The sequence below is a fragment of the Pteronotus mesoamericanus genome, unplaced genomic scaffold (assembly GCF_021234165.1).
Source record: "Pteronotus mesoamericanus isolate MK-2021 breed Mesoamerican mustached bat unplaced genomic scaffold, CSHL_Meso_final contig_291, whole genome shotgun sequence".
In the NCBI taxonomy this organism is placed as follows: Eukaryota; Metazoa; Chordata; class Mammalia; order Chiroptera; family Mormoopidae; genus Pteronotus; species Pteronotus mesoamericanus.
The window spans coordinates 9,851,102-9,866,929 of NW_026555124.1; the positions used below are offsets into that span (position 1 = coordinate 9,851,102).

General features: G+C 39.1%; 1 protein-coding gene across 1 annotated transcript in view; it reads left to right on the top strand.

Annotated features, from left to right (window-relative positions):
* Positions 1 to 3,980: 3,980 nt before the first annotated feature.
* FSHR (follicle stimulating hormone receptor) overlaps positions 3,981 to 15,828 on the top strand; it is a 161,269-nt gene continuing 149,421 nt past the window's right edge. Inside the window, exon 1 of the mRNA XM_054575398.1 lies at positions 3,981 to 4,132. Within this exon, the coding sequence (XP_054431373.1) occupies positions 3,981 to 4,132 (152 nt within the window). The remainder of the gene's footprint in view (positions 4,133 to 15,828) is intronic.

Below are 15,828 nucleotides of genomic sequence, written 5' to 3' on the forward strand. Positions count from 1 at the left end.
TATGACAATAAATTTAAAAACTTGAATGAAATGGAAACTTCCTAGAAACTACAACAAAAAAAATAAGAAAAAATAGAAAGCTTGAATAGTCCAATAACAATTTTAAAAGTTGGATTAATATTCTTAAATCTACACACACACACATGCCATAAAACCAGGCTCAGACAGTTTTACAGGCAAGCAAAGACATACTTCAAGAAACTGATTATTAAAAACTGAAACAATTTTTTCCAAAGAACAGAATAATAGGGATTACTCATCCACTCAGACTATGAGGTAAATATATACTTGGACCAAACTATATGAGGACAACACAAGAAAAGGAAGGTTAGAACTTATACTGTCCACTAAAAGTACGTATTACTGAAGTACAAGTTATTTATCAACACATATGACAAAATACGAAATAAAATATTAGAAAATCAAATCCCTCTGTGTTTAAAATAACAATAAATTTATAACCAAATCTGATAATCCTAGAAATATGAGTAGTTTACATATCCCCCATAACCCAGTAAATTAATAGTTTGGGGGAAAACAAGTACAGAAAAAGCATCTGAAAATATTCATCTTCGTTAATAATAAAATATTTCTGCCCTTGGGAGTGTAGCTCAAGGGAGTGAGGGCTGGCCTGAGAACCAAAGTGTGGTTGGTTCGATTCTGAGTCAGGGCACATGCCTGGGTTGTGGGCCAGGTCCCCAGCAGGGGTTGCGCAAGAGGCAACCACACATTGATGTTTCTCTCCCTCTCTTTTTCCCTTCCCCTCTCTCTGAAAATAAATAAAGAAATGAAATATTTTTTTAAAAAGTCTTAGAAAACTTTTCTAAGATCTTTAACCTGCTATCTAACCCAAATGTATCTAAAGCCTATAATAAATATCATTTTAATGGTGAAAATTACAAAACATTTTTTAATCAGTAACATTACAAGAATACTCACTCTAACTTCTACTCATCCTAATCAGAGAAGGGAAAGAAAGAGAAAGAGAGAGAGGGAGAAGGAAAAGAAAGGGAGAAAGAGGGAAGGAAGAGAATGGGAACGGAAGGAATATTTACAAAAATTGTATTAAGGAGGAAAGAAAGAGGCAGGGAGGGAGGGATGGAGAGTAGAAGGGAAAGAGGAAGAAATTAATTAAAAAGAAAGAAGTAAACTCATATATATGATATATATATGTATATGAAATTTAGATGCAGATGGTAGTCTACATAGAAATGTACCAAGGCAATTAGTTTTAAAATATTCCAAAATCAAGTACATTTTCACAATGTGACAAGAAACATAAAATGTAACTTTAAATATTGATATCATTTACAATAGCAAAAAAATGTATATGCTATCTGGAAAAAAACTTAAGATGTTAAATCTTTAATGGAGAAAATATAAAATTTTATTGAAAGACATCAAAAAAGGCCCTAAAAAACATTGTGATACACTATATTTAGAAATAGGAAGGTTTAATATCTTAAAGGTGACAACTTTTCCCAAAATTAATCTATATAATCAGTATAATTCAACATAAAATTCTATCAGAGTTTTTGCAAGAATTTTAACAAGCTGATTTTAAAATTCATATGGAATAACAAACATCCAAAGTAGGCAAGATACAACTATAAGAAATAAAATAAAAATATTTTCTTATCATGTATCAGACTTATAAGGACTTATCTTAACGTTCTGGTAATTAAGATAGTATGACACGGATACAGATAAAAAGTGCAATGGACTATAAAAGAGCCTGAACACAAACCGAAGCGAAATAGTTACAAGAAAAATTAGTTTTATCGATGAAAGGAGAAAAGAGGATATGTTCGATAAATAGTTCTGGGACAATTGTTTAGCCATGTGGATAAAAACTATGATGCTATTGGATAAAACTGATCCACACCACACAAAATATATCAATACCAAACAGATTAAAGACTTCAATGTGCAAAGCAAAACCATAAAACTTTTAGAAAAAGTAGGAGAATATTTCTATAACCTTGGAATAAAGAAAGATCACAGGAGAATGAAAACAAAGTATAGTATATTTATACAATAGAATATTACACCATAGTAAAAGACTAATAAACGATAGCTACGCACAGTAACATGGGTGATTCTTAAAAATGTCCAGTTATTGTAAAGAAAAAGTAGCAAGAGACTCCTGAACAAGTGATACAGTTTCCATAAAACCCCAAGCCAAGCAAAATTAAGCAATATACATATTGTTTGGGGATACCATAATGTGGTGATAAAGTTAATTTCATAAAACAAAGGGACAATAAGGACAAATTCAGATTAACGGTTGCTTCTCGTCATAAGAACAAGTAGGTTAAAGGAGGAGCAACTAATGACATTGGTTATGGACTATTTCTTCAGCCTACAATTGTTTTATTATTTTGCTTAATAATTTACATTTGTGACATGATATCCATAAGTTGTGAATGACATAGTTTTAAAAATCAAAACATCAGTTTTAAAAAGATTTCTGCTCATTATACAAGGATTAACTTAGTTATTATTGGAGCTCTCTGAAATCTAAGTGAGGATTTGTGGGGCAGGGATATCAGTGGGAGGTTCAACTGGTAAGGACTTATTTTTTGTTACTGGAGTTAGTCAAGCATAAGTAAGTAAAGCCCTTTAAATAAGTGTGAATGTTTTAATGCAAATTTATGCATTAGACAGTTGATTGAATTAAACTCTTACACATTGGAAAGACTATGTTTCCATGAACTGATTGTTGAATGCAATGTAACTGGAGTTAGCCAAATTTGTAACAATAAAGAGTCCAGATAGATACTGTCCTGAGCTTCAAATCCTGGAGTTAAAATGAATCAGTTGCTCCTAGAAGAAGCTAGGCAACAACTTCACCTTAAAAATTACTTGCTCTTGTTTTTCCCTTAGTGATAATTTAATCAATTGATTACATGTCTTCATTCCCAGCTGAGATAGGGGAGGGGAGTGGCAGTGTCACATAATTCAATTTTATACAGTTAACTACCTAAAGATAATGTTGAAATTAATTTTAGCAAGTAACAAATTATGGGCAGGCTGTTAGAGAATATTCTGCCTTTCAATCTTCATATATTCTGGAGTTCAAAGTAGGAGTGTACTCTACCAAAAGTGTTGCTGAACGTTCCTCAGATCCCTCACCATCAAGGAGATTGGGAATACCAACAAAAGAGCCAGCATTGTCACCCACAGGGAGCATTTAAAGCTAAATTAAAAGCATAGACTAAATTCATTTGTGCCAGCTTCCAAAAGGTAAGGGCAAGTTTCCTATCTGGAAAACATCAGAAAGGATGTGTAATAGGGGCTAGACTGCCAGCAATCTCCACTGAAAACAATCCATTCCTTAGGTCCTTCAGATCAGTCAGTTACCTCTGGGGATAATCCCCCCAGAAATATGTCCCACCCACTGAGATCGATTGGCCTGGGGCATGTAACCCACCTGCCAGTCTTCTGAGAGGCACCATTTTGGGTTATTAATTACAGCAAGAAAGAGGATCAATGACCACAACCCATACTGTTATTTCAAGTGGGCTGGAGGAAGACATTGATGCCAAGACTGGAAACAAGTCTCTGCCTTTCACTGAGTGACACTCTTAGTGATGTTTCACATTGTAGATTGTGGCAGAGAAAGTCAATCATGTCGCTCTGTTGAGAAGAGAATGATGAATAGCAGGGGCACTTCTATAGTGAAATAATATAACCTATTCCAGACATGCATCAAGGTTCTACTTGCTGTCTTCCTGGGTCAGAGTATAAGAAACCCAGTCACAAAGAATAAAGGAGTAGCTTATTTTGCCCCTAGAAATTACTGGGGCCCCATAAAGGACTTTTGCTATTCTTCTGGAGTGACCAAAAAAAAAAAAAAAAAGCATCCTTTGGGTCATGTGACTCCACCAGTTCCCTAGAGGCAGATCTCATAAGACCGCTGTGTGGAGCCTCTGAAATCTGCAAATGTAGGAAGAAAGCAGGAGGGTAGATAAATAAGCATGTCCTTGCTCCTGGTCTCCTTGCTGGCATTCCTGAGCTTGGGCTCAGGATGTCATCATCGGATCTGTCACTGCTCTAACAAGGTTTTCCTCTGCCAAGGGAGTGAGGTGACAGAGATTCCCTCCGACCTTCCCCGGAATGCAGTTGAACTGTGAGTATCAGAGGCCGCGGGAACTGTGTGGCAGGCATTTGCATGCTGCATGCTAGTATTATTTTCATATTAGGCTGATAATTGTTGAGCTGAAATATTTCTGCTCTGACCTAAGGCTTGAATAAAACAAACTCCCGCAGCTCTACACCCATGCCCTTCATCTCTCCCAGGATTTTAGTGGGAGTCGGTCACAGTGTTTGTTAGGGAAGGGCAGTACGGAAACCTGAATGTCTTTTCAACACATTCGCTCCTGGGTCCCATACTCTCTTTGATGGAACCAGAAAAGTAAAACTAAGAAAAAGCAGAAACTTAGAAGACCTAGAATTGGAGGCAGAAAGACAGCTTCGATTGTAGATACTTTAAGTAGTATCTACAATGTGAGTTCCCTGAGAACACTGAATTCAGGAATGCAAGGGTCATTGTTGCTTTGGAGGCACCAGCTAGTAATTCCTGAACTGAGATTCTGCTTCCAGGGGAGAAGGAAGGGTGGACAAGATAGAGGAAGGGGTGTGAAGAACGAGAGAAAGAAGAGAGAAAGAGAGGTGGAGAGGGAAAGAGAAAGACAGGATAATCTTCCAGACAGGTGGGGATACACGAATCTCAACTTCAGATTTTTACTGAACTGTTTTAAAGGAAGTAGACAGAGTTGGACAAGAACTTCAACATTTCACTCCATCTCTTTATTTTGCAAATGAGATGTCTAGGGTCTGGAGAGTGAAGAGAGTTGCCCAAACTCTCACAAAACTAGAAAACTAGACTCACAATCTATGGGGGAGTTTTCCCCTTCAAAATCCCATGTCTAACTGCATTAGAGCAAAAGTACTGCTTTCCTTGAGAACTGGCAAGTTGTGGCTCAGAGACAGTAGATATTCTCAGTGTTTTTAGTCCAAGAACTTTAAACAAAGCTGTTATTCTGGAAGGTCATTTCAAACTTGGTCCCCCCGTAAAGCTATGAACTGCTCTTTCTTTACTGCAGAAGGTGGTCATCTTTTTAGCTCACAGATTATCATATCTACATTCACACAGGCTGGTGCTGCATTTCAGTTTCCCACAGAGACAAATGGCCACAGACTTGGTTGGTCCTGGTTGCTACTTTTCCCCTTGACAACCCAAGTCCTCAGTCCTATCCAAAGGCAGCTGCAGCAGCAGGGAAAGTAACTGGTCCACTCTGGGCTTTGGCTACACTGCTTCAGATGAGACAGTTATTCCTAATTATGGGAAAGTCAGTCTGGTTTACTAGGTCATCATAAACGTAGGAGATGGCCCATGTACTTGAGCTCCTTGAACAAGTCACTTGCCTCTAAGTGACTCTGAGCAAGTACTAACCCCCTCTGAGCCTCAGGGTCCTCACTTCTAAAGTGGTTTTCATCCAACCTGCTTGGCTGGATGGTTGTGAACAGTAAATAAACATACCACACCTCATACACACATACATGCACCCATTTCTACCCATCCTACCTCTTCTTCATTTCTTCCAATTCTTCCATGTTGTTCAAGTACTGTCAACCAGTTACTAAAGCAGAGAGCCTCTAACAAGGTTTAATTTGAGGGTGATGCTCCTCTGTCCAAAACTCCCTCCTACACTAGACTGCTTCCTGATATCTTTCTATAAGAGGAAAATAAATTTAATTCTGCATAGAAAATAGGAAGGACAAGAGGGAGGAAGGAAGGAAAAGAATAAAATTCATCCCCAAACCCCAAACCTCAGGGAGTATGTGTATATAAGTTAGTGTGAAAAGAATAGGGGTAAGATTTTTTAAAACTTCATCCTAAGATGTAAGTGACTAACACATATCTCTGGCCAAGAGCACTTTGCAACTGGGAAAAGAGATTGTAAAAGAGGGTGTCAAACAGAATACCAGGAATGAATTTCACACTCTTGACAAAGGCTAACCCACAGTCAACCCCTTACTTAGGGATACATAACAGTGTCCAAAGTTGCTAAAATATGAAAGGGAAGAAAGTGTTTGTCTATCATTGGCATTTTCCCTCACCTGAGGAATGAGTATGGTTGTTTGAAACATTTTAGGACTAAAGTAATTCTCCTAGATAGCTAATCTTGAGAAGATTCTTTTCTCTGCACATTCATTAGTAGACCGTGAGTTGAACCATTCTAGAGTTCAGCTTTGCAATCTTCTTGACAAGATGTATTGAGGAAAAGAAGATAAATGTTGCTTTGGCAGATAGACACACACAAAGAAGAAAATTATATGGGGGGATATTTTTCAGATCAGTTTGTTAATCACTGAAGAGCAGATAAAATGCCAAGTGAACTGGATTTCAGACATTGTGTTAGAATGAAAGAGCAATTATTTTTGTTTCCTTAAAAAGATTGGATCAGGGTTATCTGGAACATTGGTAAAAGGAAGATGAAGTGACTTGTTCAACTAAGTATTTATAATTCACATACACTCCCAGGTATAGGTGAATAGAATAGCTGGGCTTCCTGGACTGCAACTGCTTAATACATCAACGTGTCAAAGCTTCATTGTCAGGTTCAGTGGGGGAAACCACTCCTAAATTTACCATGTACATTTTTATCCTATCATATTCCATCCACCTAGCAGCCTCATTTTATGCACCTGCCAGGTATTGCTAAAGATTTCTAATTCCCAAAAACCTGCACACGCTGATATCAACACAAAAGCACGCAGAAGCACCATCAACAGATTCATCTATGGGGGGCCCCTACTGTTTGTTACTTTACACACATTAGTTCATTAAAATGTTACAAGAGGACTGCAAGTTTGGTATCATTCCTCCATTTTTCAAATAAGGCAAACTGAAGAACAGGAAAGTTCAGTAACTTGAGCACAGTCACCTCTGCCACTCTTGGATGGCACAGCTGGGATCTGAACGTGAGCTTGTTTATAGCTCCTCTGCCTGTCGTGCACAATGAAAGTCTTCTCACTCCTTTCCTTCCTTCTTATAAAAAAAAAAATGTGTCCTTCCAAATTTTGACCAGAGGTCAATGAATTTTTTTTTCTATAAAGAGTCAGATAATAAATACTTTAGCCTCTGCTGCAGCTACCCAGATCAGCCATAGTTGTAGGCAAGCTGCCCCAAACAGAATGTAAATGAATTAGCATGGTTGTGTGGCAATTAAACTTTATTTACAGACACCAAAATTTAAATTTCACATATTTTTCACATATCATGCTTTGATTTTCTTCATCTATGTGAGAAGGTGAAAAACATTATTAGTTCATGGGCCATAGAAATACCAGGGGCAAGTCAGATGTAGCCCAGAGGTTGTCGATAGCCCACATCTGACTCAGACTATAGATGTGAGTGGCTAAATATTACTAGCTTATGTAGGGTTTAGGCAGCCTGAGACAACATGGTACTATGGAGAAAGTACTAAACTAGGTGAGCAGGGTCAGGAATGGAAGGAATTCTAAGGTAATAGTCACAGATGGGCCTTTAATTGGTTCTGACAAGTCGGAGATGAGAGTGTAGTGTCTAGACCTGAGTTCAAACCCAGGCTATGCCATTGTTTTCTGCTCTATCAAGTGGGCTCTATACAATGGAAATTGTAGTGTGCTTCTTACAGAATTGCTATGAGGATTAATTGAAACAATGTAAATAACACACTAGCTCAATGCATCTGGGGCGGTGGCTGCTGCTGTCATCTGTAAAATAGTGATCAAATGAGTGAACAGATATAGGAATGCTTTGGAAAATGTATGTAAAGATCTTCATAACTCTGAGATAGTTTATAGTTTCCTGCTTGCTTAAAAATAATCTTCTCCCAGTGGCTGGAACACTTATTCTGTGTGCATTTTCTTTCTAAGAAAATGTATTCCTTCAGGCTTTCAATATGTTTCAAGAACTCAGGGAGCAGGTTTCACTCTGGCCACAGTCAAAGGAATTTTGATTTCTGACTTACTCTAGAAACTCAGCTTCACCTGGAGGCTGTCAGTGGATCTAGAAAGGGGCCTTTGATCTTCCTTTATTTTTCCTGGAGGTAGAGTTTCTAAGGAGAATGTGAACACCTGTTCAAAATCTCAAATTTTATCTCTAAGTAACAACATGGATACAGCTATCTTTTTACTCAGGAGGGTTAGAGGACCACAATACTAAGGGGAGGAAAGGGTCCACTGATGGTCATTCTTGGCATAGGCAGACCTGTGCTGAACTCATGTTGTAAATTGCCTGTATTGACAACTCTCCTCACAGCCAAGTTCCTGTATCTCACGGTAGTCTTGCCTGACCAGCACTTACTTCTAATTATCCAATTATATTTTTCCATTTTTATTTTCTTCCTTTGCCTCAGATTCCTTGGTTTGCTGTCTTGGTTTAGATCATTCTTAATATCTTACTACTAAAAATTATTTTTCAGTGAGCCACTTTAAAAGTATGCCTAGTTTCTTTAATCTTTCCTTAGTAGGTCCTTAGTTCTGAGGGACGTATCAGTGCTGCTTGCTAAAAAGGGAAGCTTTTGCTATGCCAATAAGTTCTGAAATCTCCAAGACAGAAATAGAGTTTTTAATGCTTGCAAACACGTAAAATTGTGGAATCTTTTTCTCTCAGAGCATCTTCGAGGATAAATACACACAACATACTTTGGGAAAGACTGATCTACTTGAGGTCTATCCAACCTCAGCCACCAGAACAAATACCCTGTGAAGTCAGAACTGCAGCCCAGACCTCCTGACTCCTTACTCTTGCTCAGTAACAGCTAGAGATGGACTCTTATCTGGGTTTTCATTGTTTTGTGCCTGAGCAGTAGCTGTGTGAGAACGTGCTGTGTTCTCATGAAGGAGATAATTCTGAAGGACAGACGATGGCTGTGATGGAACTAGGTGTTACCCATTCTGAGGTGATGAAAGGGGAGATAAAACTATGGATTACAAAATGGCTAAAACCACTCCTGACAGTCTCATTTGTTGGATATTGATGGTTTAAATCTCCTCATCATGTAGGTTTCACTTTCCTGATTGCCCCCATCTAATCAGGTTTACAATCTCCCTTCATACTGCTACTAGCAACAACTCATTGTCATCATCTTTTTGGAGTCCTGGCATCTAAAGCCTTGATTATAGGATAACTTCTTACCTTATCTCCTTCTTACCAATGTCTCTCTTTTCCAAACCCACTTGCACACCATCATCCATCTTTCTCCGTAAAACCCCACTACCACCATGTTATGATTCCCAAGTGCAAAATCCTTCAGTGGCTCACCTTTATGACATTACCGCTCACCTTTCCCAACAGGAGCCAACTACTCTGCAAGGCTAATATATACTTGCTCTCAAGCCCACTTTGTGCATTTCTGCCTCCTTGTGCTTTTATGTTATGCCTGCTACTTACATTAGCCTCAATGTCTTCTTGGCATCTTGAAATCCAACCTACTTATCATAGTCTTGCTCAAAGGTTCCCTTTTTCATCGTCTTCCCTGACCACTCCAACTTTATCTAATCTGAACCCTGGTATTGTTCATTGCACAATCTTGCTTGGCACATAACTTTTCATGTGTGTTTTGTTTCCTCAATCACAGTGACAATTTCCTTTGTACTCTTTATGATGCCTGGTTCAATGTAGTCTATGTTCTGGGCCCTCAATTATGTGTATAACAAATGATATAATACATTACAGGGATTTACATCTGTTTATTTGCTCTGCTCCTCAGTATTAAAGAAAAGATTCTTATAAAAGATTATTGTTCTCCTTGTGGTGAACCGCTATGGAATTTGAAAGTTTCCTTGTTTTCCTTGTTTTATATGTGTTTTTTTTAAGAAAATGCCTATATATCATTCAATAGCCCATTAATTTATTCAGAAAGAAAGACACAAAGACTTGAGACAAAGTTTCCTAAGTTAAAAAGTCGAATATTCTACACTGTAGGCACATCACTCAATTAATTCTCTTGACTTAAGTAGTAACACTGGCTTCTTTATACCTATAAACAATATAAAAGGATGAATGAAATTGCTTAAACAAAATCACTTTAAACCAGGCCAAAATATTCAAAGAAATACACTTTTTTTCAATTAAGGTCAGATTCCAAACCCTGAATGTTAGGTTTCCTGGGTTCTCCAGATGTGCTTTGATAATTATAGTTCTGTCTCGATATCAAAACCAAACACCCCATTGTACAGCTGGTGCCCATATCTGGAGGTTCCTACTGCCTTGTTTAGATGTCTTTGAAAGAAACAAACAGCACAGTTTTCACGCTATACATGCATAATCCTTTCTCTCAAAACAAAATCCTGCACCTACTGTCATAAGAAACTATATGTCCATGTTCAACATTTGGAATATGATTGGACTGGGGATAAGGGAGGTTTATATTCCTTGCAGAGGATTTAGAAAACTGACTAAAGGAGTAGCTATAGAATGAGGTGCCTTGAAAGGAAAAAGTAGAAATTATATTTCAGGGACAGAGTGCTTTAAAGGAGAAGATAAGCTCTACCTTGAGAATTGGTTAAAAACTATAGTTTACAGAGTCATTATCAGCAATTGAAGAGTAGAGGTGTGATAGCTCAGAAACTGCAGTTGCTTGGTAATGAAAAAATCCCCTTGTTTACCTAAAGGTGGGTCCTGTCCTTCCTTACCGAAGTCTTCTACCAAAGAAGCCTAAGCTGCAAAACCAGGACATCTTGGCTGCAGATAGGAAATTCATTTACATTTTTAAAAAATTTATTGAATATAGTAAGGTGACATTGGTTAATAAAATCATAAAAGTTTCAAGTGTACAGTTCTATAATACATCACAACTATACTGCATTGTGTGTTCCCCACCTGGAGTCAAGTCTCCTTCCATCACTATTTGTTCCCCTTTTACCCTCTTCTTCCTCCCCTCACCCCCCTTTCCTTCTGGTAATCACCATACTGTTGTCCGTGTCTATGAGTTTTGGTTTTTGTTTGTTTGCTCTTTTGTTTGTTTACTCTCTTCTCCTTTTTCACCCAGCACTCCCACACCTTCCCCTCTGAGAGCTGTAAATCTTTTCTCTGTATCTATGTTTGTTAGTTTATTTTGTTCATTAGATTCCACGTGAGAGAGATCATGTGTTACTTGTCTTTCTCTGACTGGCTTATTTCACTTAGCATAATGGTTATCCATCTCCAAAGCCACTAATTGGGTTATCTAATCACTGTGAATGATTGGACAGTACTTTTTTAAGCTGTTAGATTTAGACTCTCCAATTTAGCTTTATGTAGACTAGATTCTAGCTTATACATCCCATAAAGTCACTTAGGAATAAGAGTATGGAGTTACTTTTTAATTGCTTAGGATCTAATTATAATCAGACTTGGATGTTTGTTCTTAGTCTGACCTCTCCCTAAAATTTCTCAGAGGATGTTTTGCGTCTCTGACCTGAACATACCCTTACATTGTTCTTTCATATGGAATATGCCAAGTGAGCTAAAATAATCTTCAAGGGATGTGCAAAACATATTTGAATAAAGCAACTAGGCTCTTGTCATAAACTTGCTCTCAATTATATTTTTAATCTTAGAGTGGCTTGAGTCCAGCTTTTTTCATCTCTTCACCCAGACCAGTTTCAGCAAGAGCCAACACAGCCGTTACAGAATCCTGGGTCGGAAATAGTGGAAAATGTACCGCGTGAGCCAATTTTCTTTTTAATCTCCTTAATGCCAAGCTTGACTTAAAAAAAAAACCCAAACCCTAAGAAATAGGGACCCAAAAAGTTCAGCTAAGTTTCAATGAAAGAAAAAAATCAATTAAAGACATGAGAGAGAAAATTCACCAGTAAATAGGTAAAAAGTTAAAGTAAAATGCTGTTCTGGTTTCCTTCAATTCTAAAATGCTCTCATTTCACAAACACCTTTAGGCACCAAATTTCTCAAAGCCAATAGGCTTTTTCTAAGTCTCAGAGTCCGGGAGGTATGCAATTCCTAAACTACTGTGATTTCAGGTGTGGGTCTTGGGGAAAGCACTGGAGACGAGGGTTCTCTTGGCCCTGGTAGGCAGTTCTGTTAAGCAAGGGGCTTTACACAAAGAATTTTTGAGGGATCCCAGCTGCTACATTGAATTTGCAATTAAACAAAGGCTGGTGGGAGGTCATGGAACATTTCATCCAGAATGTTCCTGCAGTAAGAAGGGAATGTGGCCCCAATTTAAAATATTCTGTTCCTTCTAAGAAAGCCTACTAAACAGTCAATCAGAAGGATAGGCTCACATCCCTAGAAGACAGCGTTGCCTCCGTTGGTGCTCTTCTCACCATCTCATGGTAACAGCTGAGCTGGTTCTGTGCATTCAGTCCTCTTCCATTTTCCTTCAACCCCCACCCCCAGTTCCCCGCTCTGATCTCTCGGTCGGGCTTAATTCCTCTGCAGGCTCCAATGCCCCAATTCAGGACAAAACTTCAAAATTTGACATTAGGGTCCTCCACATTTTGGCCTCAGATTAACTGTCCTGCCATCTCTCATCTTCCATCCTCTCTACCCTTTGCTCTATGCACCAGTTTATATTCCCCAGCTCCCAAACATATCTTATAGTCCCTACCCAAATACTTTTATTTTCTCCAACCTGAAATACATTCTCCTATTCCCATATTGTTCAGTTTTTAAAACCAGAGTAAAGATGCTCATTGTTTATGAAGTTTCTTTCAACAGCAACTATTTAATGATTTTATTTGTACCAGCCTCTATACTGTGCACTTGGGAGAGAAGAATCAATAGGAGAGACACCATACCTGCTCTCACAGAGTTGTTAAAAAAAAAAGAAAAAGAAAAAGAAAAGTAGAACATCAAACAAGTAATGACAATAATGTTTTTCCTCCTTTTCCCCACAACAATCAAAATCTCTCTTCAGAACCCAGAAGAGTCATTAAGAGTATCGCTCATTTGACAAGTAATTGCAAGTTGCTTTGTGCATTCTGAAATCATAGAGTGTAAGAGCTGAAAGACATGGATGCCTGACGAAAGCCAATGAGAGGATATTTGCCTGCTTTATGCCAGAAGGAAGTTAATGAGGAGACAGGGGTCTGCCTCTCCCCTGCAGAGTTGACTTTTTGGCTACCTAGAGTTGGCTTTAGGAGCTGCATAGGATCACTTCCAGAATACCCCATTATTTAAAAGGTCAGAATATCTTTGCTCTATTTTACAAGGGGGACACCTACCTCAAATAAAATAGTAGAGCAAATTAACATCAGTAAATTTATGATGGGGTTTAACTGGCAGATGTCCAATTATTTAAGTTCGACAGGAAGTTTTCACATTATAAAAATACCAGGGACTGGTAGAATTACCAAAAGGGGAATCAAGCTGTGCTGTCTTCTTGCCAAGCTCATAATTTTTCCTAAAATTACTTGTGTTCATGAATACTATTATGTGGATATTGCAGAGGGAGCGGGTAAAAGGAGTTTACATGTCAGTGGGTTGCGTATGCAATTTCTCCCCAGAGCAGCTGAGTACCATCTTTCTGAAATCTGGTATTCACACCAGTAGCCTTAGCAAAGCCCAGAAAGCTCTTCAGAAAAGGACACACCTTCAAAACGTCTACTCTGGCATACAGGGGACACTAGTAAGAAATCATTACATGCTCCTGAACTTATCAGCAACTTCCCTTTCTTCTAAATTTCAAACTGCTATATTCCGTATGGCCATGTTTAGAATTTAAAAAAAAAAAAAATGAGTGCAAAAGAATGATTACTCTTAATCATCAGATTACAACCTGAGCAAATATCTGTTCTGAACCCTTGTCAACTGCCATATTCCCACCAAGGCTAACTTCTGGTTAGGGCACAGAAGGAAGAAACTTCCAATTAAATTGTATTTTTTTTCTGTGGGCAAACAGTGTAACATTTCAGTAAGTAAATATATTTAGAAGGGGAAGGCCGGAGGAAATGCAACAAAAACAATCTTGAAATTTAAAAAACAAAGGGGCAATGAAATGAAAGCAAATATAAAAATATGGGCAACGGCCAAAAGGTCATCTAGAATCCTGTTACAGTAGCAAAATTGATTATCAGGCCCCTGATTATGAAAATCTGAGTTCCTTCAATAAGAACAAATGGTCTTGGAATCAGGGGGCACTTGATTTCCCCCAAAAAATACTGGAGACAAGAGGAAAAGAAAGGACAGTTATAAGAAGTAGATTGGAAAATTACAAAGTCACTCTGTTAAGAGTCAGCAGAAGGAAGAGCAAAAACAGCAGCAACAGAAACTATAAATAAAAGAAGCAGTGGGCCATTGAGTTGGGGAATCTGTGTCTGTGTCTAGACCTTCCCTCTTGGGCCAGTCAATTCCCTGGAAAAGATTCTTCCAAGCGTCTATGCGGAGGGTGAGGCCCTAACTCCCAGCATTCTGGCAGGTGAGGGACAGGGCTGTGGTTCTCAGCAACCAGCAGGCATACGCGGTCCCTGACATCCTTCAGGCCAGAAACTCTTATTCTACTTTCTTTAAAAAAATAAACCTTTGGTGTTTTCCTCAGGTGAAGAGCACCTGCCCGACTGCTGAGTAGGACTCACGCTGCCTCTAGAACCTTCCACCAATCCTCTTTATTTTGGCTACCTCATCCTATCTCCTATCTCCTCCCCTCCCCGACTTCCAGGACCACCAGTGCCTCCCTTCCTGAGAAATTTCGGGATTGTGTAGTGTAAATTACATTGGTTTAGGATTCCATTTTCTAGAGTCTGCCAAGTTAGCATGTCTCAAAACTTTAATGTGCTAGCAAATCAGAAGACTATATTGGGAAAATGCAGATTTGAATTCAGAAAGTCCGGGGTGGAGCCTGAGATTCTACATTTCCAACCAGCTCTAGGAGGGGCTGGTGATACTAATCCCAGAACCATACTCATGTGTGTTCTTTACCAGCCTAAAATGTTCCTGTTCCTCTGACCTTGTGGCTTTATGGCTCAAAAAACAAGTAAGTAAATGATTAAATAAAAATAAATAAAATAAAATCCAACAAGTAGAAAATAGTACACCTAATCACCCTATCCTAAACTCCTCAGAAACTCCTCTTCCAGTCTTCATTATCTGTATAAATGTACACATCGCCAACCCCTCACCCCGCAATCCAATCCAACATCAAGTACTGGGGCTCTAACCCCGAAACTATAACTCAAATGTCTCCACTCCTCATCTTTCCTGCCATGGCTGTAGCTTAAACCACCGTCAATCATCTCACCTAAGCCGCTGCCATCGCCTCCGCTGCTTCCATCCCATTTCCACGTGAATGCATCCCCCACAGAGCTGCTAGAAAGACTTTTAAAACGTGTAGGGCATACCATTACTTAGAATTGCACTTACAATAAAATGTATTCAACCCATATTTCCTGGTTACTTACTACGGCAGGCCCTGTTCTAGGGGCTGGAGACCCAGCAGTGAACAAACCAGACAAGATTCCCTCTCCTGGGAAGCTTCCGTGCCTCGCCCTGGCTGCCAGCGCTCCGTGATCCGGCCTCTGCCCGCCGTTCCACAGGCGCGCGTCCTCTGCGGCTGCCCGTCTCCGCTGTGCTCTGGCCAGCCTGGACCACTGTCCGCTCTTCAGATACGCCTTCCCACCTTCCCACCTTCGGTCTTTTCACTTGCTTTTCTTTCCGCCTACAATGTTTTTTTTTTTTTTTCTTTTTTCACATGGACTGTCATCTTTCCCTTCTCTACCCAAATGCCAGCGGCCTGCCTTGACCACTCCACCGTAGCAGCGCCCCCACTGCTCGAGCATATGACCCTTTTCTTCCTTAAACTCACTGCAACATGGATGTTTTTACGTGCTCACCTA